The sequence below is a fragment of the Melanotaenia boesemani genome, chromosome 13, assembly GCF_017639745.1.
Source record: "Melanotaenia boesemani isolate fMelBoe1 chromosome 13, fMelBoe1.pri, whole genome shotgun sequence".
In the NCBI taxonomy this organism is placed as follows: Eukaryota; Metazoa; Chordata; class Actinopteri; order Atheriniformes; family Melanotaeniidae; genus Melanotaenia; species Melanotaenia boesemani.
In genome coordinates, this window is record NC_055694.1 from 4,347,297 (window position 1) to 4,372,044 (window position 24,748).

General features: G+C 39.1%; 1 protein-coding gene across 6 annotated transcripts; it reads left to right on the forward strand.

Moving 5' to 3' along the window:
• Positions 1-175: 175 nt before the first annotated feature.
• On the forward strand, positions 176-24,118 carry acss2 (acyl-CoA synthetase short chain family member 2). 6 transcript variants are annotated; one of them, XM_042004767.1, is made up of 20 exons: positions 176-294; positions 1,114-1,297; positions 3,374-3,569; positions 8,797-8,888; positions 9,031-9,134; positions 9,216-9,288; positions 10,312-10,387; positions 10,605-10,713; positions 11,110-11,157; positions 13,287-13,424; positions 15,156-15,326; positions 15,576-15,709; positions 17,204-17,336; positions 17,552-17,608; positions 18,402-18,482; positions 18,572-18,680; positions 20,379-20,447; positions 22,058-22,234; positions 22,356-22,430; positions 23,128-24,118. In XM_042004767.1, exons 2-20 carry the CDS (start codon positions 1,171-1,173, stop codon positions 23,253-23,255), a joined length of 2,097 nt encoding a protein of 698 aa, XP_041860701.1. In that variant the 5' UTR covers positions 176-294; positions 1,114-1,170; the 3' UTR covers positions 23,256-24,118. The 6 variants fall into 6 exon arrangements, with proteins under 6 accessions (XP_041860701.1, XP_041860694.1, XP_041860697.1 ...); XM_042004760.1 differs by lacking the exon at positions 176-294 and adding an exon at positions 338-866; XM_042004763.1 differs by lacking the exon at positions 176-294 and adding an exon at positions 338-866 and having other exon boundaries at positions 11,113-11,157.
• The last annotated feature ends 630 nt before the right edge of the window (positions 24,119-24,748 follow it).

The window sequence follows — 24,748 nt, forward strand, 5'->3', positions numbered from 1 at the left end:
AATTAAATATGAACTTTTTCAGAAAGCTAAAACGTGCATAACGGGATTATTACATCTGCTTTCGTCCACCGCCGCCACCGTAAGCTTGGTATAATTATTGGTGGCAATATGACGTGTTATTAGAAAACTTTGACCTCGATGACTCATTGTCTGGTCTCGCGTGCTCTCTCACTTTCAGAGGTATAACCTGCCATGATGTATTAACAAATGACCAACGTTTACGCGCTTACATGTTGATGTGACATTGAAGGCCACAGAAGGATTCAAATTGTGTAAATTCCGAGCTTTTTAGCGGTAAGAAATGCGTCGTGATTTCTTATTGGCTGCCGCTCGGGGCCAAACAGAGTTCAGCAGCACATGCTCGTTATTAGCACAAAACGCTGAGGACGACACTGTTAACGGGACGGAAACGTTTGATCCCAGCTTACAGAAAAGCATGAAAGATACTCAACTTGCAGAAAAAAAGTTTTTGTATTTGATGATTAAAGATTTATTTAGTCTACACGGCTAAAAGTTGAAGGCCTTCCGGGAGACGCACAGCTTCATCTTGTTGTTTTTGGAGTAAGCTAGCAGAGCCTGTTAGCTTAGCAATATTCTTAGTCGCCTGTTGACGTCCGTGCAGCCCTTTTAACACATGAAGACGCACGCAAAAGTGGAATAAAACTGGCATGGGCTTGCTTGTGCACACACAGCTGCACGTTTTGTGTCCAAACTTAATATTTGCACGTCGAGATTAAAAAGAGAAAGTTACAAAGGCCAATCTGCGAAACAAGGAAGTGTTAATTAATTTAGCCGCTAGCCCTTCTATCTCGCGGCAATCTACCTCTGTACGTGCTTCTCGTTCCCTGGAGCATTTTATGTTCACGGTACATTCAACTTTATATCAAACGGGTTACATTGCTAAAGAGCAAAGGAGAAAATAATTTAGCCTACTATTGAAGCACTTAGGATTAGCGTACTATTTAGTACTCAGCTAGCCGCGTAGCTACATGTTCATTTTGTTGCTTGTTTCTGCAGCTGAAGTGTCCGTGTAGCGTCTTTGCATGTAATTTAAGCCTGCATGTATAATCATCTGGCAGCTCAGTCGATACTTCGATCTCTGTTCATTTTAAGGAACTAGGCTGTCGGTGCCACCTCAACAAACCTGGAGACGAGCAGACCCTTCAGAAAATGATTCCCGACAAAGTCCCAAATAAAGACGTCTTCCATGGATCTGATGATCTGAAGAACGAGGCTCACATCCCCAGCTTTGAGAAATACAAGGAGCTCTACATTAATTCCATAGAGAATCCAGATGGTAAGCCAGTTTTTATTTATTTATTTTTATTTAGTAAGCCGGATGCATGCAGCACTATTTTTGTCGTTAAAACTCAAACATCAGATATAAAGTAAGTTTTAATGGTAAAAACTTGAGTTTTTCCACACAGGTCTCAACAGTGTAAACCTCTTTCAAGCAGATCCACATTTCTTCGTCTTGATTTTTGCCCCCAGATACTTTTAATTTCTTCAGTGACTTGTATAATCGTTGATATAAAAACCATAATCACTCACATATGGAGTGACATGAGAGTCAAAAAGTTTTCTTCTCCTGCCTTCAAAACCTTAAGATATTCTCTTAAATGTCACCATAATGCTGGAATATTCAATAATAAAGTAAGTCATATAATTTAATGTTAATTTACTTATTGATAAGATGATCTACATTTTAGCTAGACTTACTGATTGAAAATAGACTAAACATTTAAATATGCCTCTTCTTCTGCTGTACAATTTAACATTTTATTTAGCCTTTTTTTTTAACATACAGAAGCTTTTTGCATTCACTTAAAGTAAAAGCTCCACTTTCCTAAATTAACTCTCATCTCAAAGTATTAAAAAAAAGCTAAAATAATAATAAAAACAACCTTTTTTTTCTGTTATGACATGTAATTTCGCTGCAGTTGTTGCAATGACAATAAAGTTCGATTCTATTCACAGACAATGTTCTGGTCCAGTTACTGCAGAACCAGAAGTCGTATGTTAAGAAGCCTGTTTTTATATGACACTTGTGACACTTTTCTGGCGTCACTTTGAAGATAAGAAAAGATTAAATATCTTCACTCATCCCCCGTGGGGAAATTATAGTGCAACAGCTGCAAAAGGAGAGATTTATTGGTTATTGTGCGTATGCCTGGTCATGGTTTACTGGGAACAGTTCTGGTTATACAGTCTTAACTGCTGGAGTAAGGAAAGACCAACAATATTGCTCTTCACACATTTGGTAAAGCAGCCTCACAGTTCACACCCTGAGCTCTTCATCATTCTGATGATGGGGGGATTTCTGAAATTGCCCAGAAGCAGGAGCCTCTGACACTGAAGAGACAACCTTCTTATCATGGTAGACTTATCATAATTGTGGAATAATATTTATTTATGTTTTTGAATAACGATCATATTTATGTCATACCTCTCATAAGTATAGAAAGCACAAAATGAACAATACAAATAAAGTACACAAAATACAGAACTTGTATATACAGTTGAAAAGTGTATGTAATGAATACTTTCCAGGTGGACTAACATCCTGATGATGCTGTTGCAGGTTGAATTATTTCTGCATGTATAGGTCAGTTTGGCCATGCTCCAGTGAGATTCACACACACGTCCAAAAAGTTCAGTTTTTTTTTTCCTGAGTTAATACACCAAGAAACCAGCACAAAACATACCAGCATGTAAATAAAGCTCTGGCTGTATCAGGAAACACATCGCTAAGAAAGCCCTTCAAGTGATCAGGAAATCTGAACACACTAGTATTAGCTGGTTAAATGTGCAGCTGGTTTACCAGGTAACGTCTACCAAACATTAACATTCTCAGTAGAAACCTTTCTTTTAGTTTTACGGATGGTAAAAGTCCTCAACTCATGCAGCAGTAGCTACAGATTCTGAGACTAATTGGTTTAGTAAAACAGGAGATGTAGGCGATGTGGAAATTCAGCTCTGAACTCAGACTGACTATGTAGGATTTCCTCAGTAATAAAAGTCTTGGAGGTCAGCTGTTAGGATGATTAATATGAACTGATTCTTTACATATAGATCTTCTGTTTGGTAAGACTTCTGATTCAGAAAAATTCCAGCTATCTCTCTGGATGACGGTTTTAACTGTTAGCCCCATGTTGTCACGCCGTGCCGGTTCTTCTGGGGTTTATTGCATCAAATACACCTTGCATCATTAGTTATAAAGAAAATCTTCCTTCTTATAGAAGTGGATGAAAAACTGATCCCAGAGCAAATAAAACTGAACCCGTAGCCGAACAAAATCCCCTGTTTTCAATGTGCTGCGTCTTTTCATTGAATCCCTGGTTTCACCGGAACATGCGTCTCTTCCTGCTTGCAGAGTTCTGGGGTGGTGTTGCTAGAGACTTCTTCTGGAAGACCAAACACACGGGCCCGTTTCTGGACTACAACTTCGATGTGACCAAAGGGGAAATCTTTATCAAGTGTATGGAAGGAGCCTCCACAAACATCTGCTACAACCTGCTCGACCGCAACGTCCACGAGAAGAAGCTTGCGGATAAAATCGCCTTCTACTGGTTAGTCTGACGCTGTGTGCATGGAAAATCAAGCTGAATTCACCCATCCAAAGAGGTCCGGTGTTTACAAATGATAAGTATTATGCAGGTATAAGCCAAACAAAATATGTTAAAGCAGAATCAGTTCATTAAATATTTCCATTAGAACTCGTATGAATGTATAAAACAAGCAAAATCCTGGAGAAACAAAAAAGCACAATTTCCTTTTCTGCTGTTTTGCATTTCTATTGTTTTCAGCTGTTGAAGAAATGTTTCTGGTTTCATTGAGAGGGATGGTGGTTCAGCCTGCAGAGCAATGCTGACCCGGTTTTTTAGGTTCATTAACATAATTAAATCTTCTCTCTCAATCAGACTGAGTGACGGGAACTGGCCAGAATACGACAAGGAAGTATTTCTTGTAAAATCTTATCGGGAGGTTTTATAGGCAGCCGTAAAACCTGTCGTCTTTTTCTCAGTGAGTTCACTCTGTGTCTTTTCTTTTTTCTGGACACGTGTTGAAATCAAGAGATTTAATTTCAGTGTTGAAAATGATGTAATTAAGAGTTTTTTTTGTGTCTGTGTTTGACCCTCCAGCGTCTTGTAGGCACTATGATGGCAGGATAGTCGGTGGGTTTGTTGGGGTTTCTTTTTTGTTTCTGGTGTGGTAATGTTGCTGCAGAGCAACCAAAGTCACATAATAAAAACTAGTGTAGTGTTTCAGGGCTGCAGATAAAATCAAATATAGTTTCTCTTTATTTATTTTATATTCTACCTAAAAGCTGCACTGAAGAGAAACGACTAAAAACAGAGAATATTTGGCAGTTTTTCTTTAAAATGACTGAAACGATGAACCAGTTTTTACGCAGACTCTGAAGAGGTGCTGATATTTTATCTTGTGTGCACTAGGCCTGTCACGATAACAAATTTTGCTGTACGATAAACGTTTTCAGAAATTATCTCGATAAATGATAGTATTGCGCAAAGCGATAATGCTGTCATTTTGAGACCATTTTCAACCAAATTAATGACCATGCCATAATAATGCAAGTACACCTTTTAAAAGATCAATAAACTTTCATTTCTAAAGAGCATTTACACTAGAACTGGAAGAAATTTTAAATAAAACAAAAACCATAAATAGAACGGACCCTCGGTCTCATTAACAATGAATGAAAACCAAACACAACCAAATACTGCGCAGCGTTTGTAAAGCTGAAATATCTCCCCTCATCGCTGCGTGTCAGACTGATCTATGAGCAGTGAGTGAACTACGCTGCTGTGACGCCACGCTGCGACATGCCTAACCTCTCGATTAGCCGGCATTGCTCTTAATGTGTATTTTGTCATATACAGTAGTATTTTGGCTGACCATTTCTGTAATGTGCCTGCGCATTACAGGGGTTATTACGGTAGACCAGGAAGCGGGGGCTTTGTGCTGACATCGTAGGCTACATGTGTGTGTTCTGCTTACATGTGGGGAGCAGTGAAACGATAAATGAGGAGGTGCTTGCAGCTATTATTTCTCCAGTCGACTTATTTACATGTTTCAGCATGAGAATCGGAGGTTTAGCGCAAGAGCGTGAGAAGCCACTTAAATGCTCGAGTCTCACGGCCAGTGCGTGTTGGCAGCCCTGCAAAACAAATGTATAAATGCATGCATAAAATAATTGTATAAATGCATGTTCCTGCGTGCAACTGTAATTTCCTTTTTTTTTTCTTTCTTTCTTCTTTCTCCCCTGTTATACAGTTTCTTTTTGTTTTAATATGGAAGAATTGATTTTTAATGTAAAGTACTTTGTGTTGCCCAAACATGAAAAGCGCTTTATAAATAAAGTTTGATTTGATTTGAAATGCGGGTTACCGGCTCGTGCTGCAACATGCTGCTGTCAAGTATGACACTAGAGAGATCATTCTGCAAGAAACCAGAGCGTTTGGACAAAATACTCCAGAGTGAAACCTAGTGTCATACACAGTCAATGGTAAAGTAACATGGGGGGGGGTTTCTAATAAAAATGATCGTGGCTGGCAAACTTATCACGCTCATATTTTCTTACCGTTTAATTAATTGACTTATTGCTTATCGCAACAGGCCTAGTGTGCACAACATCTTTTTCTTTTCCTGTTTGCACAGGTTACGTTTTGTATAAATAAAACTAAACTGAATTAAATTCAGTCCCTGTTTCTGCAGTTATCAGCTGCAGCTGGTAAAACCTCATGCTGAACAAGACCTAGTCACAGGATGATTGCACCACATGTCCTCAGGTATAAAACCATGAATATGCCTGATAGGGCACACCTTTATAAATCTCAATGAGCCTGAAACCGAGGTTTCTTCAAGAATAACCGGCCTTGGTTCCCCTTTCAAAGATTGTTTAGGCTAAATACTCCAGACTGGTTTCTGTGCGGAGCCATGACGGACTTTAACTTTACATGTTGCCTCAAAGGTGGAAAGAAATTATTCTGACTTTCACGGGGATTCCAGCCCTTGACAAAGACCAGGAGAAGATTGTGGATCCAAGCCAGTAATGGAGCAAACTTAAGTCCTGCAAACTCCACGGATAAAGTTTCCACAGGATGCAAAAACTCAAATGCCCAAATCCCTGAAAAGTATTTAACGGTTTCATCCGTGTAAACAGTGCTTGACTTCGAATGAGGCTTTTGCAGCCCTAAGTTCCTGAAACTGTCAGGATGATGTTGTGAAAAAGAGGAAAGTTTGAATAAGTCTGGTTTCACAACATGGTGGAGGTTGTGAAAACGGGGTGTTATCGCAATACAAAGCAGCAGAAGATGGGCAGTTGGATAAAAATGATGCATTCAGTGTCCTCCACTCTAACAGTTTTCTGAACACTGTCACTTGCTCACTTCTGACACGTTTGCATGTCTGCCTGGTTGGTTCCCAGTTTGGAAACTGGTGTGTTTTTGTGTTTTGAATTGGTGAAAAACATGCAGAAAGGTGATGGGAATAGTAAATGTAATAGGATAGCTGTTTGTTTTTTTATTTTTTATTTTTATTTTTTTTACAAAAGTGACACTAGGCCCTCATTTATCTCCCAAGCTTCTGCACATATGTACATATTTCATGTTTGAGAACATTTTCCTGTAAAGTGTGAAATTTACCTGCTTGTACCGATCAGATTCCAGAACGAGATCCTGCTAAATTTCTGCCATGTTTCGAGACCCGTGTTATACTAACTAGATAGAAGACAGGTCGGGACATTCCCTGAACATCAACGTCCGTGCTGGATACGTCTTTTCTCTGGGGACGCCACGAATATAGATTTCCTTGGTATGAATATTGTCAGAAAAATAATCCTAATTTTATTATTATCATGATTATTATTTGTTCAATTAATTTCACAAATCTAAGGAAATCACATCAAACTCTTTATACAAGTTTAATTTATTTCCATCATTTGATTCCAACATAAAATAATAAAGAAATAAAGTAAAGTAAGAGAGAAATCCCCTCTGCTGTGTAAAGAATAAATAAATCCTATATATGACCTGTGGAGTTCTCAGATGGAAAACACTACAGGGCCTCTACCTGGACTTGGGAGGCCTTTTTTTCTGGAAACTACATTATAAAAATGGCTTTGAACATTTTATTTCAACATTAGTAGAGAATTTAGAAACCCAGGAATCCAGCTAGCTTTGACTTCCAGCTGTCCTTTAGCAGAATAGCTGCTGTTTGAGATGTAAATAACACCGGAACAGTGGAAATAAAGGAACAAGAACACATATCTGGAGTAAATACGCTTTCTTCTACAGAGCGTTGCACACTGACGACTACGAGGCATCAACCTCGTGCAGAGTTGGTTATTAATGAACAGCAGAACTATGTTTAAAACGACGTGTTTGTCTTTTTTTTCTTCTGTATAACATTAAGTAAAAGCTGCCGAACTCGCCGCGTTGCTGTAACATAATTATAAAATGATAACATTTCAATACCTCAAAGATTTTCATTTTGTCTTAATGATATGAGGGCTTTTTCTTCTATTCAGACAATTTCTGATTATTATTAATTATTAATTAATGTGACATTAGATACAACTGAGCATCATTAAGCGTTATTAAATATATTTCCCACTTCACAGCTTTTTATGTCAGCCTTGGTCTTCTCTCTTTTATTCTATAATGAAAAAGATAATTTTGTGCCGACGTTTGTGCTGATCTGCTGTTATGACCCTGTTATGGAACCTTTTATGGAACCTTTTATGGAAAGTAATAATATCGGAGGATGTATTAACTAATTGTAGCATTTAAACAGCAAATAAATGTGAGACAAAGTGATCATACCTTCCCTACTTTTCTCTGAACCAAAACACCTTTATTTCTCTTGAACAATTCAACATTAGACTGAAATTAAATCGTACTCCTGTAATGATGCTGGGAGTGTGTGTGTGTGTGTGTTATGTGAAGTCATGTATTTCTACAGAACATGCAAAACTAACCAATGTTAACCGAAGCTCTGCAGGATACAAATACAACATCCAGCGGTTTTGTCCTCCAGCTGCAGATGCATCTCATCTGTGTGCTGCAGCGCGTTTTAAGTTTGATATCAGATGATTTAACATCTTTTTTAAAAAAAAAAAATGTGACGGATCTCGTTTTTAAATCATTTACTGCAGGAAGTTTCACATTTTTGTGCAGCAAATTGTTCCAGATTTTTTTCAGGCGTGCTACAGATCTGATGTTGTTTAAGATAAATGTTTACCTGGACAAATAAACTAAATCGAGGTGTTTGGTTGGCTTCAGTTCAGCAGAAGTTCTTTTTTTCTGCTTCAAGGTAAAATTTATTTAACGCACATTTCCCACAACTCATGCTGCCAAAGGTGTTTTACAATATGAAATACAACCCAGATTAATAAAATACATGCCAGTCATGCAGGAAACAAAACAATAACACAAAATGATTAAAACAAATTAAAACTGAAGAAATGTTTCAGTAAACTTGTACTAAAGTTGCTCTGAGGAGGAACTCGAGCCATTTTCTAAAGGGATGGTTGTCACTATTTCTAGTTAACTGTGTTTGAATATTACGGCCCGAGCAGATGATTTAGAGCATGTGGGATTTATCATCAGCTGATTACTAACTAACGTGCGTACAACTGGCCTCTTCGTGTTTGATAAATTTAGGATTCTTTTTGTACTTCTAAATATCATAAGTTTAATTCATAGTATGAGATTAAGGACAGTTTCTATGAATGTTTGATAAGTGAGTGATCAGGATTGTTTTCTGTTATTCCAGGGAAGGCAACGAGCCCGGCGATGAGCTGACGGTGACGTACAGAGAGCTGCTGCAGAGGGTCTGCCAGTTCGCCAACGTCCTGAAATCACAGGGTCTGTTAAACTTTATTTACTTCTGGATGGGGGTTTATTTACTTTATTTTTTGCAAGAAGAAGCGTCGGTTAATTCAGATATTATTTTTATTTTATTCCAGATTAAAGTTGGTTGATGTCTTTTTTTTTTTTTTGTCTTCAGGGGTGAGGAAGGGGGACCGTGTGTCCATATACATGCCCATGGTGGTTGAACTGGTGGTTGCCATGTTGGCTTGTGTCCGTATCGGAGCGGTTCACTCCATAGTGGTGAGTTTTAAATCAATGCGTTGTGATAAATAAATGATGGCGACCTTGAAATAAAAGATGCTAACTCTGTGCTGTTTCTAGTTTGCTGGTTTCTCTGCCGAGTCTCTGTGTGAGAGGATCGTGGACTCTCAGTGTTCGCTGCTCATCACAGCAGGTCAGTGTCACGTTCAGAAAACTGGGAAATAAGACGCTCCTTCAGACTGAGGTGCAAACCAGTGGTTGGTATCAGTGGACACAGTAGAAACCCACTGAGACAAGGTGCTGAGCCCAGACCTGAGCTAAAAGTCTTATTAGATTAGAGATAAACCATTTAATCCACAGGGGTAATCCCTGCATGTGAAGCCCACACATATTCCTCTGTAAATTGTACAGGAGGTCTTGTAAGTGGGTCATGAAGCCCTGAAATGTTTTATTACTTTGTAAAGAACATTGTCAGCCTTAGTTTCCTTGGTGTGTGTTTACATATAAATAGACAAACCCATTTCCAATAAAGCTGAGATTACAGATATCACGATTCTAGATTTTCCTTTCACAATTATTATCAGAGAAATAATAACGGCTATTATGCTGTAATTAATTTTACAAAACTATAAATATGTAAAATCACATGAATCCTCACAGGTTTAATTTATTTTTATTTCTTAGTGTCAAAATAACAAAATAAATAAGTAAATAGTTTAATTCCTCTGCTCTGTGGATAAGAAATAAATCCTACATGTTAACTCGGACTTTCTTTCAATAAAAACAAGTGGAAAAGGATAAAAGACCTCTATGTGGACTTGGGTCTTCTTTCTGGAAACTAAATTATAAAAATGGTATAAAAACTTCTGAACCCAAGTAGTAACACAGGAAAACCATCCAGCTAGCTTTAACTTCCAGCTGTCCTTAAGCAGAATAGCTGCTGTCTGACACATAAATAAAACTATATAATGATAATAATACTAATATTATTGCACACTGACGTCTAAAAAAGGCATCAGCTCATGTTGAGGCAGTCATGTTGAAACAGCAAAATTATCCATCAAAAAGTTTGAGATTGTTTCTGTTTTTCTATCCGTATTTTATATGCATTGTATTTTATATCTGTATTTTTAATGCATGTTTTTATTTGTATGTATACAGAAAACTGACTTTGCCTGCAGCATAGATCATCTGTGTTTTTATTTCTCATGATCAGATGGTTTCTATCGAGGAGATAAGCTGATCAACCTGAAGCTCTTAGCTGATGAAGCACTACAGAAATGCAGAGACAAGTAAGCTGTTTAAGTATTTTCACACACACTCACACTGAGGCTCTGATTCAGACAGACGACTGAACCTCTGCATCACCTTCCTCAGATTAATAATTTATGGAACAGACGTTTCTCCATATTCTCCAAAATATTCATGAAATCACTGACCCAGAATGAATAAAGTGATGGTGCCTTGATGAATGAGGTTGTGATGGATTCTGTGGATTTGTATCTGCAGAGGTTTTCCCATAGAGAGGTGTATCATGCTGAAGCACTTATCCAAAGAACCAGAGGAGACTGTGGGCTCCAGCTCTCCTCCTGCCAAACGCTCGTGTCCTGATCTCCAGGTAAACATTATTCATTATTCATTTATATCCTTCCCATCTCACAGTCAGTCCAGCTTGGATTGAAAACTTTGGTTTGTTTTGTCATGTTTATGTAATACATTATTCCTACATTTTGGTGGAGCATCCATGAATCACATCATTTAAAAGCAGAGCTAGAACATGGCAACAAACTATATCCAACCCTCTGGACTGATGAAGAAAACGTCAACAGACGTTTTCAGGCCAGGTTTCTTTTCTTGTGAAAATGTTCCTTTATATTTCTCTTTATTCCTTTCAGTTTTGTGTTCATGAGTTTTGTTTTTTTCCGAAAGTAACTACTCTTCCTTCAATAACTTCCCCTTCCTCCTTTTTTTCCTGTTTTTTTGTTGTTTTTGGGTTTCCCTCCCTCCCATTCAGCAGGAGAAAAACACAGGAAAAGTAAAGAAAATTCGTCCTCCTCCACAGGTATTTTCTAACCACCTTTCTCCACTAAACCCTTCTAACCTCTTTGTTTTTAACTTTATTTTTAAAGGGGATTTTAACCAGTAATAACTATAATAATGTATTAAGTCATGTTTAACTCATAAAGGGAAAGTTAGCCAGACTGATGTTGAATTTAAAGGAAAATGTTGTCGATGCTGAATGTTGAAATAAACCTTAAGATTCACTGGACATGATTACCGTGTGTCTGCTCCACATAATTTATGTTGGACAAGATGGAAACCCCACGTTGCTGCTGATATATTCATCAGTGGTCCACCTGTTCAGGTGTTTAACACGAATAGATAAAACCCGCCAATCACATGGCAGCAACTCAACACATATAGTCAAGTAGACATGGTGAAGACGACATGCTGAAGTTCAAACTGAGCATCAGAATGAGGAAGAAAGAAGAGTTAAGAGACTTTGAACATAATATAGTTGTTGGTCTGAGTATTTACTGGGATTTTCACACACAACCATCTCAAGGGTTTCCAGAGAATGGTCTGAAGAAGAGAAAATATCCACTGAGCAGCAGTTGTCTGGACCAGAATGTCTTGTTGATGTCAGAGGTCAGAGGAGAATGGACAGACTGGTTGGAGATGATAGAAAGACAACAGGAAGTCTAATCAGCACTGGTTCCAACCAAGTATGCAGAACAGCATCTCTGAACACACAACAACGTGGCCTGGTTTAACCACCACAGACTACCTGAGTATTGTTGCTGACCTCGAACAAATAAGCATACTTGTTGAGTGCCACTTGGTAACATCGGAAATGTGGACGCTGAGTTTTTGTTTCCAGGTTGGGGAAAAAAACAATATCCTGTGGGAAAGGCTTGCCATTACGGTAATGTGGCAGTTCAAAACACAACAAGCCCTCGCCATCGCTGAAAATATACCTGAATTAAGTACACCTCAAACCAGCTGTGACTACACTGTTTGCAATGCTTCTTCTGCCAGTGTGTCTGCAAATTCCACCATGTGGTGTAACGTCACATTTTCCAAGCTCTATAACACCAAGAGTCAAAGCAGATCTGGAGAAGTACGGAGGTCCAGCTCAGTACTAGATGAACTTCATCAAGTCGTCTTGAGCATGTCTGCATGAATAAATGCATTTGATTGGCTGATGAAATATTTCCATTAACAAGCAGTAAAAGGGGTGGAGCTGATGAAGTGGAGGTGAGTGTAGTAGCTTTAACGACCGAACACAAAAAAAACACTGAACATCAAGTTATGACTTGAAAGGAAATTGAATAATGATGAAGCCACTTCCTGTCAAACTTCCTACCGATCAGAGATCTTGGCGCAAAAAGCAGCTGAGCTGGAGTTGGTTTAGTGAGGATAGCAGATAAACAGTAGCAGAAATAACTGGAAATGAGGCGAAAGTGGAAATATGAAAATAGTTGTGTGTTTGTTTCAATATTTTTTGTCCTGAAAGCCAAGATTTGGGAGAACGATGAGATGAGAAAAGGCTTGGTCACTGTTGATCTGTGTGTTATTTCTACAAAGTTCTGTTAGTAATAAATTCTGTTTTCTTCTTCTGGTCGGCCTTCATGCTGCTATATGTATTCATACATTCATTTTACATCATTTTAGCCTCATAATCTGACATCTGAGAAAAACAGAAAAATAATGTCTGTCTGCTGTGATTTAAAAGGGTTGAATTTCTACTTGTATTTTTCCATAAAAAAACAAACAAAAATAGCAACGAAAAAGTCTCAGAGATAAAATGGTTAACATCGTAAATCATCCCATCTCTGCTCCCCTCCAGTTTGATCTTTTTAAACACTTCTTCTTCTTCTTCTTAAATATTTGTTTTTTCTTTGTTTTTTTTTATTCAGTTATTTTAGATCAGACAGCAAGCTAATTCCAGTCCTATAATCACTTATTCCCAGTTCACCGTTCCCAGTTCACAGGGCATGTTTGTTTGTTTGCCACTAACCTTCTTTCACTTTTCTTCTGTTTATAGATCGTAGAAACGTTTTGTGACTAACTACACATTTTTATTCACAACTTTTAAGACTTTTGTGTGTCTGCTTGCCTTGTGTGTGTGTGCTCTGGTCTTTGTTAGTGTGCGTGGCCTTGTCTGATATGTGTGTTGTCACACACCAGGTCCCGTGGAACCCACAGGTGGATCTTTGTTGGCACACTCTGATACAGGGAGCTTCTGACGAATGTGAACCAGAGTGGTGCGACTCTGAAGACCCCCTCTTCATCCTGTACACCAGCGGCTCCACTGGAAAACCAAAAGTAAGAAAAGGAAACAGGAAACATCTTGTTGATGTCAGAGGAAAAGGTACAAACTGGTTGGAGATGATAGAAAGGCAACATGAAGTCAAACAACCACTGGTTCCAACATCTACAAGCGATTCAATTTCCAGTTAGGGTGACCTAAGTATAAGTGTGATAGATATAGATATGAAGCCATATTAGATCAATAAGGTTTGTGTCAGATGTTAGGTGGGCTACTGTTACTAGACATTCAGGGACTAGACAACTACGCCAGCATTCCCAGTCAAAGAGGATGTGGGGCCACTGGATACTTAGAAACCCAACATCTATATAACAGAGACACTTCTGACCCAGTTTTCTCATGTTCAGAATCAGAACCTTCAGTCACAACTGGCGATCAGTCAAGTACCGCAAAGATGCAATGCCAGGGATGCATCATCATCATCATCATTGCTATCTGAGATCTCATCCACACAGGGACGTGTTTAGGTGATTGTTCTCCAGTAGTTTATTTTTTGGATGTTTTGTTCACTCAGAACCGCTGCTCTTCTAAAACGGGTCCCAAAGTGAATAGTTCTGCAAACGCATCTTTTTTTTATGACCTGATGACGCAATCACCCCAGAGCCCTTTCACAACACTGGCTTTATTTTTACTTTATTGAAACACAAAGTAAAAATGAGAATAATAATTAAAAAAATAACCACACATTTAGCTTCAGAATAATGCAATAGGAAAAAAGACTTTAGCAAAACTGGGTCTTGGACGCGGTGTTACATGTGCATCTTTCCTGCCTCAACCACTGCAGCAGCTACAGCTGAGGAAGCACCGCCTCCACTTCGATTTCTGTAAGCTCAGCTTGACATCCTAACGTTCACTGTCAGCTGAATATATTGTTTGTTTTGAGAAACCGTGGGTTATAATGGAGCCTGACAACCATCTTCTTTTAGGAACAAATCAACAAGTCCTCCCATTTTGGTTCTGGTTAAACTGATGTGAGTGTGGGTAGTTCACCAGACAGCAGCGAAGTTCTGAGACTTGAGAACAAAGCCAGAACCGTGTTTGTGTGACCTCCCTCTTCTACTTCTGCTTCTTTATTGCCTCTTCTACTTCTGCTTCTTTATTGCCAGTGGTTTGCATCTGCACATGCTCCATGTCTTTGGTGTATTTTATGGCAGCATTGCAGCGCTACTTACAGGCCTGGCATTCATACTACATTGTTTCACCTAGCATTGTTCGAATGCACACCTTTCTGGAAAAGCGTCCGTCTGTACAAAACCTTTTTTGTTTTTTATGATTTTATTTAAATATATTTGTTTAATCTCTGTGTGGATGTGGGCTAAGAATGGGTACCAACCCCTTTAAAAGAAGACCACATAACCTGAATACAAGGGCAGCTGACCTGAGAAGATGGATCATAGATTAACTAGACATTTGGAGCCTGTGTGGCCCTTTTCCACTAAGAGAAACATTTACTTCTGAAGATCTTCTGCAAGATGTGAATGCAGCACTACAGACAACCTTCTGGATCCATCACAGAGACCAATGAGCTGATGTACACCACAGCAACTGTGATCACAGAGATGCTTTTCAAGGTGCAATAAGGGGCTACAAAAAAAAAATCATCTGCCTGTGACCTCATGGTAAAATGAGTTTGTAAAGCAGGGTCTGGCTCATTGTAGAACTAGATTCTGTAGTTAGTCGTCTGTTCTTATGGTCAGATTCAGTGTTTCTCACCTTCTTTTCTGCAGGGAGTTCTTCACACAGTCAGTGGCTACATGCTCTACACTGCTGCCACCTTCAAACTGGTGTTTGACTATCAACCTGATGACATCTACTGGTGCACAGCAGATATTGGCTGGATTACCGGGCACTCCTACATCACTTATGGCCCTCTGGCCAATGGGGCCTCCAGTGTCCTGGTAAGTACAGAAATGATTCAGCTTCTCATGTTCAGGTTGTACATATGAGGGATTCACTGAAATTCAGGGTCATTACTGGTGGTGTTGATTAAATAATGGCCTTAATTGGAAACGGTAATTGTTCTAATGATCATGGGGGCTTAAAAGGATGTTTTAAAGATTTAAAATGGACCTTCCCTGATGTCTGCTGAGCCTGAAACCAATACCAAAAAAGCTTCTTGCTGAATTTGTTGTTTTTTTGTGTTCCAGTTTGAGGGTCTGCCTACCTACCCAGACGTGAGCCGTATGTGGGAGATTGTGGACAAATATGGGGTTACTAAGTTTTACACCGCTCCAACCGCCATCAGACTGCTGATGAAGTTCGGCAGCGAGCCCGTACAGAAGTGAGTCCATGTTTTCTAGACAGATGGTTTTAAAATGCAGTGAGAAATTATCATTTCTTCACTCACAGTCCACTCTCATCAGGTCCTTGCTAGTATTGGAGAAAATAATTCCTTACTCAGCATCTAATCAACATTTAGATAATCAAATTATTTCACACACAAAAAATAATTTGTGGCACCCCCCTTATCACCATTACTCCATAATATACCTGAAAAAAATACATGAATTTCCTACATCTGCCTACAATGGGAAAACAGTTGAATCTGGTAGAATCCAGTAAAAATGTCGCATTTCACCATTTTTCTTCCAAATTAAATGCTGACATTAAAGAATTAATCTTTTTAAACTGTAATGATCATGACATCAAAATATGTAGTTTTAATGGAAGTCAATGAGACATTTTTGGCTATGAAGGTCATCAGAGGGAGTATCTGAAACAACATAGAAAATACAAATGCAGTCAAATCAGTTTTATTGCAAATCTGACATATTCAAGACTAATCACCACCACAGACCCATCTCTCTGATATTCATTATATAGAAAATAAATCATGTCTTGTATGGGGTTTTTTTTTATGAATGATTATAATTGGAATAGTTAGGGTGGTACTTAAAGGGTTAAAGGTCTTAAAATAATTTAATATTTGGTATTTTTGAGGTCTGAAGGTAAAGGGATTCATGGGGAAAAAATATTTATTTATTTTTGATGATTTCATAGCTTTTTTCTTTTTGTGCATGAACATATTTGCCAAGATGTCCCCCAGTGGGACAAGCTGCCACTACATAAAAAACACATATAAAAAAACATTTATTCAATCAGATCAATTTTGTTGCTAATCTTTGACATATACAAGACTTCAATCATAACCAAAACCCCATCTCCTAGGTATTTATTATAAGAGGGGGAAAATCAGCCACATTTTTTTAAATAAATGTTGCCATAATTAAAATAATCAAACAGGCATTTAAAGAGTTAAAATCCTAAAAACATTTGAAAGTTGACAAAAATGACAAAAGTAGTAAAAAAAAATTAATTTTATTGCAGTTTAAGCTCAGCAGAAGGTGCAAAATGCATCAACAGAGTGCAAAAGTTGGATAAAGACTGGATTTTTAATATTTGAGTTAAAAAGAAGAATTATTGCTAAAATTCATGTCATTCAAGTCGCTAAGCCCAACACAGTCAAACATGATTGCCAAAAAAATAGTCTGCGGCGTGTGTAAATGTTAAAGCATGCTCAGTTGGTACCATGGGGCCCAAAAAGGGCCAATAAAGGAGGGAAAAGTAATATTGGCTGACTAGATATTTATGTTAGCAAGCAGTTGAAGAAGTAGACCTGATAAAGAGGACGGTGAGCGTATTCTGTCTTGGGTTTTCTTTTTGTTTTTCTGTTACTGTTTTAATGGGCTAATATTTTAGACCAAAACCATCTTAAATAATCTAACTGGCTCCTAAAAGGAAATAGTTTCATTTGACCTTTTCTTTTTGTTTGCAGGTACAAGCGTGAATCCTTGAAGGTTTTGGGGACAGTGGGAGAACCCATCAACCCTGAAGCCTGGCAGTGGTACTACAACGTGGTGGGAGAGAAGAGATGTCCAGTTGTTGACACCTTCTGGCAAACAGAAACTGTTCGTATTGATTATTGCTGACAAGCTTCACTCTGATATCTAGATCTAGAATTCACTTTTCCTCAGTTAATTTTTGTTCACAATCCAGACTAAAAGAAAATACCTGGAGTAAAACTCGGAAGTATTTGTGCAGATAAAAGTCTTAACAGCTATCTTCACTGTAAGCTCTACTCGGAAAGCTGGTGGAGGTATAATGATGGTGAAATGTGTTCCAGGGAGGACATGTGTTGACTCCGCTACCGGCAGCTACACCCATGAAACCTGGATCTGCTGTAAGTAAATGACAAGAAAACAAAACCAACTCATTAAACAGATTTTCAAATCTAAAGGAACATTTGAAAAGATGATCACTAAAGTTTTACCCTTGATGTGCATGACATCTTTCTTATGGAAGCAAATTACTGCCGTCTTTCAATGGTCAAAGTCAAGAGAATCCAGGGATAGCCTCCAAATTCACCTTAGAAACACCATAAGGATCCGGAAAGAAGTGAAGCCTAAGGATATTGTATGATAGTAAGAGTAAATACTTCACTCTAAAACCTTCTTCATCTCCATGGAAACCAGCAGGACCTTCATGATTAATTTCAAACAAAGGCAGAGTGATAGCAGAACACATTAGTAGAGGTTTTTCTTTTAGAGCTGGAATAAAATTTTTCACCACAAAAACCAAAAGTAATGGACATGATTTCTGATTCTGGCTGCTAGCTCCCAGAGTTTCTGTCCCACAGCGATGAAACAGACATCTTTGTAATCAGCAGAGTCTAGGCTATCACGTGACACATTGTTTGTGTGGAGAAACTAGCAGAAGCTCTGAAGTGGACAGAGCTGTTTTCATTGTTTTCTTAGATTCTTGGGCTTTGAACTGTTTGGTTTTGATACCAATGCTTGGTCGAGTCTTTAGACGAGTTTCTCCCCATCATGTTGCTATGCTACATGCTAGCATTGCTGCTTCCTGGTGTGTGCAAACATCTTCTGTACTGCACGTATCTCATATTCTATCTATTGAATACAAGTAGGTGTAATGACTATGTTTAATGCTGATCTAATCACTCCTCTGTCCTGTAGACGTTCCCGTTCTTCGGAGTGGTTCCAGCCATCCTAAATGAGTCGGGGGAGGAGTTGGAGGGTCCGAGTGAAGGCTACCTGGTCAGGAACCTGATTATTATTATTTGGGTTATATTTCCTCTTCCTCTCATCAAATTTGTTGACTGTATTTAATTTTTTTTGTCACATAGGTGTTCAAACAGCCGTGGCCCGGAGTGATGCGGACAGTTTACGGAAACCATCAGAGGTTTGAAACGACCTACTTCAAGAAGTTTCCTGGATACTACGTCACAGGAGACGGTGAGATGTCTCCTCAGAAACAAAACACACACAAATGTTGAACAGTGAGGAAGGTTTTTACTTCTAGCATCACATCCTTATTTATTTGTTTTAAATATTTTCAGTTTTCCTTAAAATATTTTTAAATTTATTACATTTCCAAAAAGTTACCACACCTACTCAAGCTACTTTCACTGCATTGAACCAGAGCCCCAAACATGCGAACAGATCTAAAGCAGGTCCGAGTCAGCCCACATCAGCAGCCCCGCCGTCAGACGTGGGTCTGGTTTGGCTCGGTTCCTGATAAGTGCTGCTTCAGGACGCGTGCAGAGGTGAAACTGCTTTTACAAACACATGTAGCAGCATGCTAACTCCAGATCAACGACAACACGAAGGGATGACTTTGCAACTCAAGGCCCACGTCTGCACTCCTGCATGAATCATAAACAGCGGCTTCTCAAGACTGACTGGACAGATGGTGCAGGATGGCCCGATGCAGTTTTTCATGCTCTGATGCTGGAAGTGGCCCATGGCAGCCTGACACCTGCCTGACCCGACGAGACTGGAAGCTAAACACGATTAGGTCACCTCTGTTACAGCACCGCTTGCCCCCACCAGCAGATGGAAGAGGACCAGCCTGGTCTGGGCTGTAGGTGTGACCACACCTCTTATGTTTAATGCCACTACAACCAGCCAGGACAATGAGATACCAAAATATGGAGGAAGTTGTTAGTTATTACCATATTATTGTTTTTATCTTTTTATTAAACCTTTATTTAACCAGATTAAAATCCCGTTAAGATCAAGTTCTCTTTTGCAAGCTTGATCTGGCCAAGAGGATAGCAGCACACGTCATGAAAAAGAAAATGCAAAAAGTACATTTAAAACAGTTAATGAAAAAAAAGAAAATTTAGCAAATTTCAGATCAACAAGTTTTAAGTGCAGTTGATAGATTAAGGTCGAGTAGCTAAGTTCAGCAGTAATTAAAAACACATGCACACCTCAGAAGATTCTGGTTGTCTGGAAAGTAAGAAAGAACAAAAAGCCTGAAATGAAATGAGCTCTGACATCTTCAGCTCAGTTTGTAACGTGTTCCAAGCAGCAAGGACAGCTAAACTAAAATCTCGACTCCCCAGTTCAGTCTGGACGGTTGGAACATTTAAATGATAAATGTCTCAAGCCTGTAGGAAGCCTCGATGAGCGAGGGAAATGAACTCTCCATCACCGTGAACATCACTGTCACCCGCCACCTTGTGCATGCTCAGGATGGTTGGGTAGCAAAGAAAATCCATAGGTTTTCTTAAGCTAGGCATTTATTTTTATAACTGACTCGTGTGACTACAGATATTACAAACTGGACTAATGTAGATTTTCCTTTAATTGGATCAAAAAGAAGCTTGCCTTTACCGATGTAGTACAAATTAAAGCTGATTTGAACTGATCAAATTGAAATAATTCGCTTTCCATCCTGAAATCAGGTGAGTTTTTTCTGCTAGCTGAACATCAGACTGCTGTTTGTGTTGTAGCTTAGATCCTGTTCCAACATGAACATAGCAAGTCATGCAAGAATGAAGGTGCCGTTTGACAGATGTTTCTTGTCCATGGACCGAATATTTACTTTATATTCAAGGCCAGATGTATTTTTAAACTAAGATCTGAGTAAAACCTTCCCAGTTAGGAGTTATTTTTGTTCTTCATCTCTGAAATTTCCTCCTCAAGGTTGCCGTAGAGACAAAGATGGCTACTACTGGATAACAGGGAGGATAGACGACATGTTGAACGTCTCAGGTAAGAAATGTGAAGACTCAACTGCTGCTTTTCTGATAAAGTCCTCACAACTGAAGGGTAAAATGGGCTGGCTATAAGTTGGTTTTGAGGATAGTAGGTAAATAGTGGCATAAATAAATGTTAATAGCAAAAAAAACACTGGAGGAAAACGTGTAAAGATGTAAATAGTTTGTTTTAAATGCTAATATTTTTTCTCCTGAAAGCTAAGACTTGCCTGCAGATGAGGAAAAGGCTTGTCACCGTTGATCTGTGTGTTGTTTCTACAAAGTTTTGTTGTTTTGGTCGGCCTTTATGCTGTTATATCTATTGATAAATTAATTTTACATAATTTTAGCCTTAATAATCTGACAACTGAGGATGTCTTGAAAAAATAATGCCTGGATGTTGGCTGGGGTTAAAAGGCTTCAGCTTCTACGGACCTTTTTACATTTAAAAATGTGAAAATGCATGTAAATGAAATGATGCAGGAAAAATCCAGGTTACCAGGATAGACATGAACTACGCCACTGCTGTAGCTCCACCAGCTCACCTTCAACCACAGGACATAGATCAGGGGTGTCCAAAGTCGGTCCTCGAGGGCCAAAGCCCTGCAGGTTTTTGATGCCGCAGCACACCTGAGTCAGACTGATGAGTCAACATGTTTGGACAGAACTTAACAAGCGGCTGAGAAGAGGCATTTCATTTTATTCAAGTGTGTTGGAACAGGGAAACATCTAAAACCTGCAGAACTGCAGCCCTTGAGGACCAGAACTGGACACCCCTGACATAGATGAAAACTGGTTGTGGCCTAATAAGTAGTTTTTTTTATTTATTTTATTTTAGACTAAGGATATATGTTTTATGTATGTCATGTTGTTATACAGCAGACTTTGACGCGACACATTTAGTCAAGTTTAGTTATAAAGTTTATAAAATAGATGTTGACCAAAGTGCTGTACAATAAAAAAATAAATAAATAGAAAATAAAACCAGACATAGACAAACACCACAAAGACCTAAATGTCAAAACTCAATCCGAGTTAAAAGTAAAGGAATAAAAATGTGTTTTTAAATGAGATCTATAAATGTCCATGGTTGGTGTGGTCCTGACATGGAGGGAAGGCAGTTCCACAGTTTGGGGCCAACAACAGGAAACGTTCTGTCAGCTTGTGTGAGGATGTGTCAGGATCTGCCTTTACCTGCTCTTATTTCATCATCATAGTTTTGTTTTTCAAGATTCCCACACTTTGGAAAATTTAGTCGGGGCTTTTTCTGCTGAATTTTCTTCACCTGAAAGCAGAGCTGAGGAAAGTCTCCCGTGTGTAACATAAAGCTACAGTCAGTCAATGAGGAGCTGAAGCATTTCAGAACAAAAGCTCAGTCAAATACCAGGGGCCTCATTTAAAAAAAATTTGTGCACACGTCAGGGTCAGAATTGCCGTGGGGGTATGGACATTCTTCCACCAAGTTTTTTTTTTTTAAATAAATCCCAAAAGCTGACTATAATTGGTGTACGCTGGCTTTTGTACATACGGCAGCTTTAGAAATGAGACTCCAGGCGATGGCTTTCACGACTTTTAGGATCTCTGACTGGTACGTTTTTTTCTCTGTCCATGTCTTTTCTTCTCCAGGTCATCTGCTGAGTACAGCAGAGGTGGAGTCGGCTCTGGTGGAGCACAAGTTTGTGGCTGAAGCTGCTGTGGTGGGCCGACCTCATCCTGTCAAAGGAGAAAGCCTCTACTGCTTCGTAACTCTAACAGACGGAGTCGTGTACAACAACAAGTTGGAGGCTGAACTCAAAAAGCAAGGTGAGCTGTACTATCACGGATGAAGCAGGTGTCAGGGGATCCCTGAACGGGTTTAAAAGCCTCCTGCAAACAATGTTCCCCTGAAATAACCCGTCTAAAGAGTTTTTTGTTTGATTCTCAGTGAGAGAGAAGATAGGGGCCATTGCCACTCCAGACTACATCCAGAACGCACCAGGACTCCCCAAGACCAGATCTGGTAACCTTCTCCTGTCTTTGATAGACTGAATTATTCATGTAGACAATAAAACAATCATTACACATGTACTCGGAATAAGTTTTGTCATTTTACAGAAAATTTTGATAAAGTTTTTCCACAGTTCCCCTTCATCTGTTTTGCACCGGAGATGTGAATAAAATTAACTGCAGAAATTGTTTATTTGTTCAGTTTGCTGCATTATCTTTTATTTGTTCATGTATTTATTAATTTAGTATTGTTTTTTTATTTTATATGTAGTTTTTATATTTACAAATCAATTTTTCAATATTTATTTTAATTAATTTATCTATTAAATCACATTATCAATAAAAAAAAAATACATATTTACATAATGAGGGAGGGGGTTGGGAAAAGAAAAAAGTCTATTCAAATCGGATTTGGTTTGATAAAATCTGGGATTTATTTTCAGACCACACCTCCCAGCCCTGACAGTTTTGTGTCTTTGCATCATTTAAGAACATAATCCTGATCCTACAGGCATCTAGGAACATTTTCCACATTTTACCAGAAGACGATGAACTTTGTCAGATTTAAACTTGAGTGATGTAAACATTTAACTCTTAAGTTATAAATCATCCGCGGAGTTGAATTTATTTGAGACCAGCATAAACTAAAACAGGAAGTTCACTTCTTTCTCACAGTTATATTATCTTCTCCTCTGTCCTCCGTCATGCAGGGAAAATCATGCGACGGGTACTTCGGAAAATCGCCTGCAACGACAAAGACATGGGCGACATCACTACACTGGCCGACTCGTCTGTGGTGGATCACCTCTTCCAGAACAGATGCTGCACCGCTGTGTAAACGCTTGAAGGATTCTGGGAAAAAAGCTCCAACTGCTGTTGCACAACAGCAGTGACAAACTGGGACGAGGAAGAAGAGGAGGAGGAGGATGGAGGAGGAGCAGAGATTCCACAAACCCGGTCTCATCTAACAGAAAGCCTAGTTTAACCCAGTCCCGATGACTAATTTAAATGACCCCACTGTTTTTAACATGGAGGAAAAGTCAACAGCAGGAGGAGAAACAATAAGTCTGCTTGTTTCTTATTTCCTACTTCTTGTTACACATGATTTTTAACAGCCATAGAGGCCGACAGAGTTGCAGCGGTGAAGCCAGATGTTTGTTTTTGGTGAGTCCTGCAGTTGGACTGTGTGGAAAAGGGAAACACTTCAGCTGGTTTCCTTCCAGTATCAGCTGCAGTCTAAAAGCCCAAAAGTAAAGTCAGTCTGGTCGACTCCGTCTTTAGCTCAGATTTCAACTTCTACATCGACATGAAACCAGCGTGAAGCGTTGCTTCTAACGACCCTTAATGTAGTTAAAGCGACGCTTTAGATCTGTTGTACACTGATGATTCAGTCTGAGAACGCTTCAGTTTAACTTCTTTTCATTTATGTTGTTTTTTTTAACATCTTTTTCCTGTTTTTATTTTTGGGGTGAAATTTTACCTGTACATTGTTAGGGGTGTGTGCGTGCGTGCATGTCTGTGTGTGCTTTTCTGTTTAGCTTGTAGCCATGTAGAGGTTATTAGAGTCTGGAAGAAACCAGAAGTTTGGATATTGAACAGTCAACTCTGCTCAGGTGCTGACGCTAAAAAGGAGAATAAGGCATAATTAAAAAAAAAATCATTCAATGTCATCTTTGAGTATTAAATGAGACATAATAATTACATCTGACTTTGTTGTGCTTATTAAAATAAGGAACTTGAGGTGAGCCACACTGCTCAAATAAATAAAGGGAAAACATGATCATTAGTATGTGACTGAAAGTCAGTCCTGCTTCTGGGAGATCAGTATTTCCAGTTAGGAAGTAACACTATAAATCAATTTCACCTGCTGTTGTACAAATGGAACAGAGAAAATGTGGAAATGGGGCAATTGGCAAGAAAACGGAGAACTTTCTGCTGCCTGCAACATCCTCCAGCATGACCAGTTTTTCAGTGGGTCAGCGATGGTCTGGGGAGGCAGGTCCTTAGAGGGCCACACAGACCTCCATGTGCTACCCAGAGTTACCCTGACTGCCATTAGGTAGGTAGGATGAGATCCTCAGACCCACTGTCAGTCCATACGTTCCTGCAGTTGGACCTGGGTTCCTTCAGATCCAGGACGATGCTCGGCCTCATGTGGCTGGAGTGTGTCAGCAGTTCCTGCATGACGAAGGTATTGATGCTATGGACTGGCCCGCCTGTTGAGCAGACTTGAATCCAATCCAGCACCTCTGGAACATCATGACTTGCTCCACCCACCGCCACTACATCACACCACAGACTGCCCAGGGGTTGACAGATGTCCTGATCCAG

What these genes read in the sequence shown, in the direction of transcription:
- acss2 (XM_042004760.1), top strand. An exon ending in GATAAAATCGCCTTCTACTG is followed by an intron (nt 3,570 to 8,796) that starts GTTAGTCTGACG and finishes CTGTTATTCCAG; the next exon opens with GGAAGGCAACGAGCCCGGCG. An exon ending in CCATGAAACCTGGATCTGCT is followed by an intron (nt 17,609 to 18,401) that starts GTAAGTAAATGA and finishes TCTGTCCTGTAG; the next exon opens with ACGTTCCCGTTCTTCGGAGT.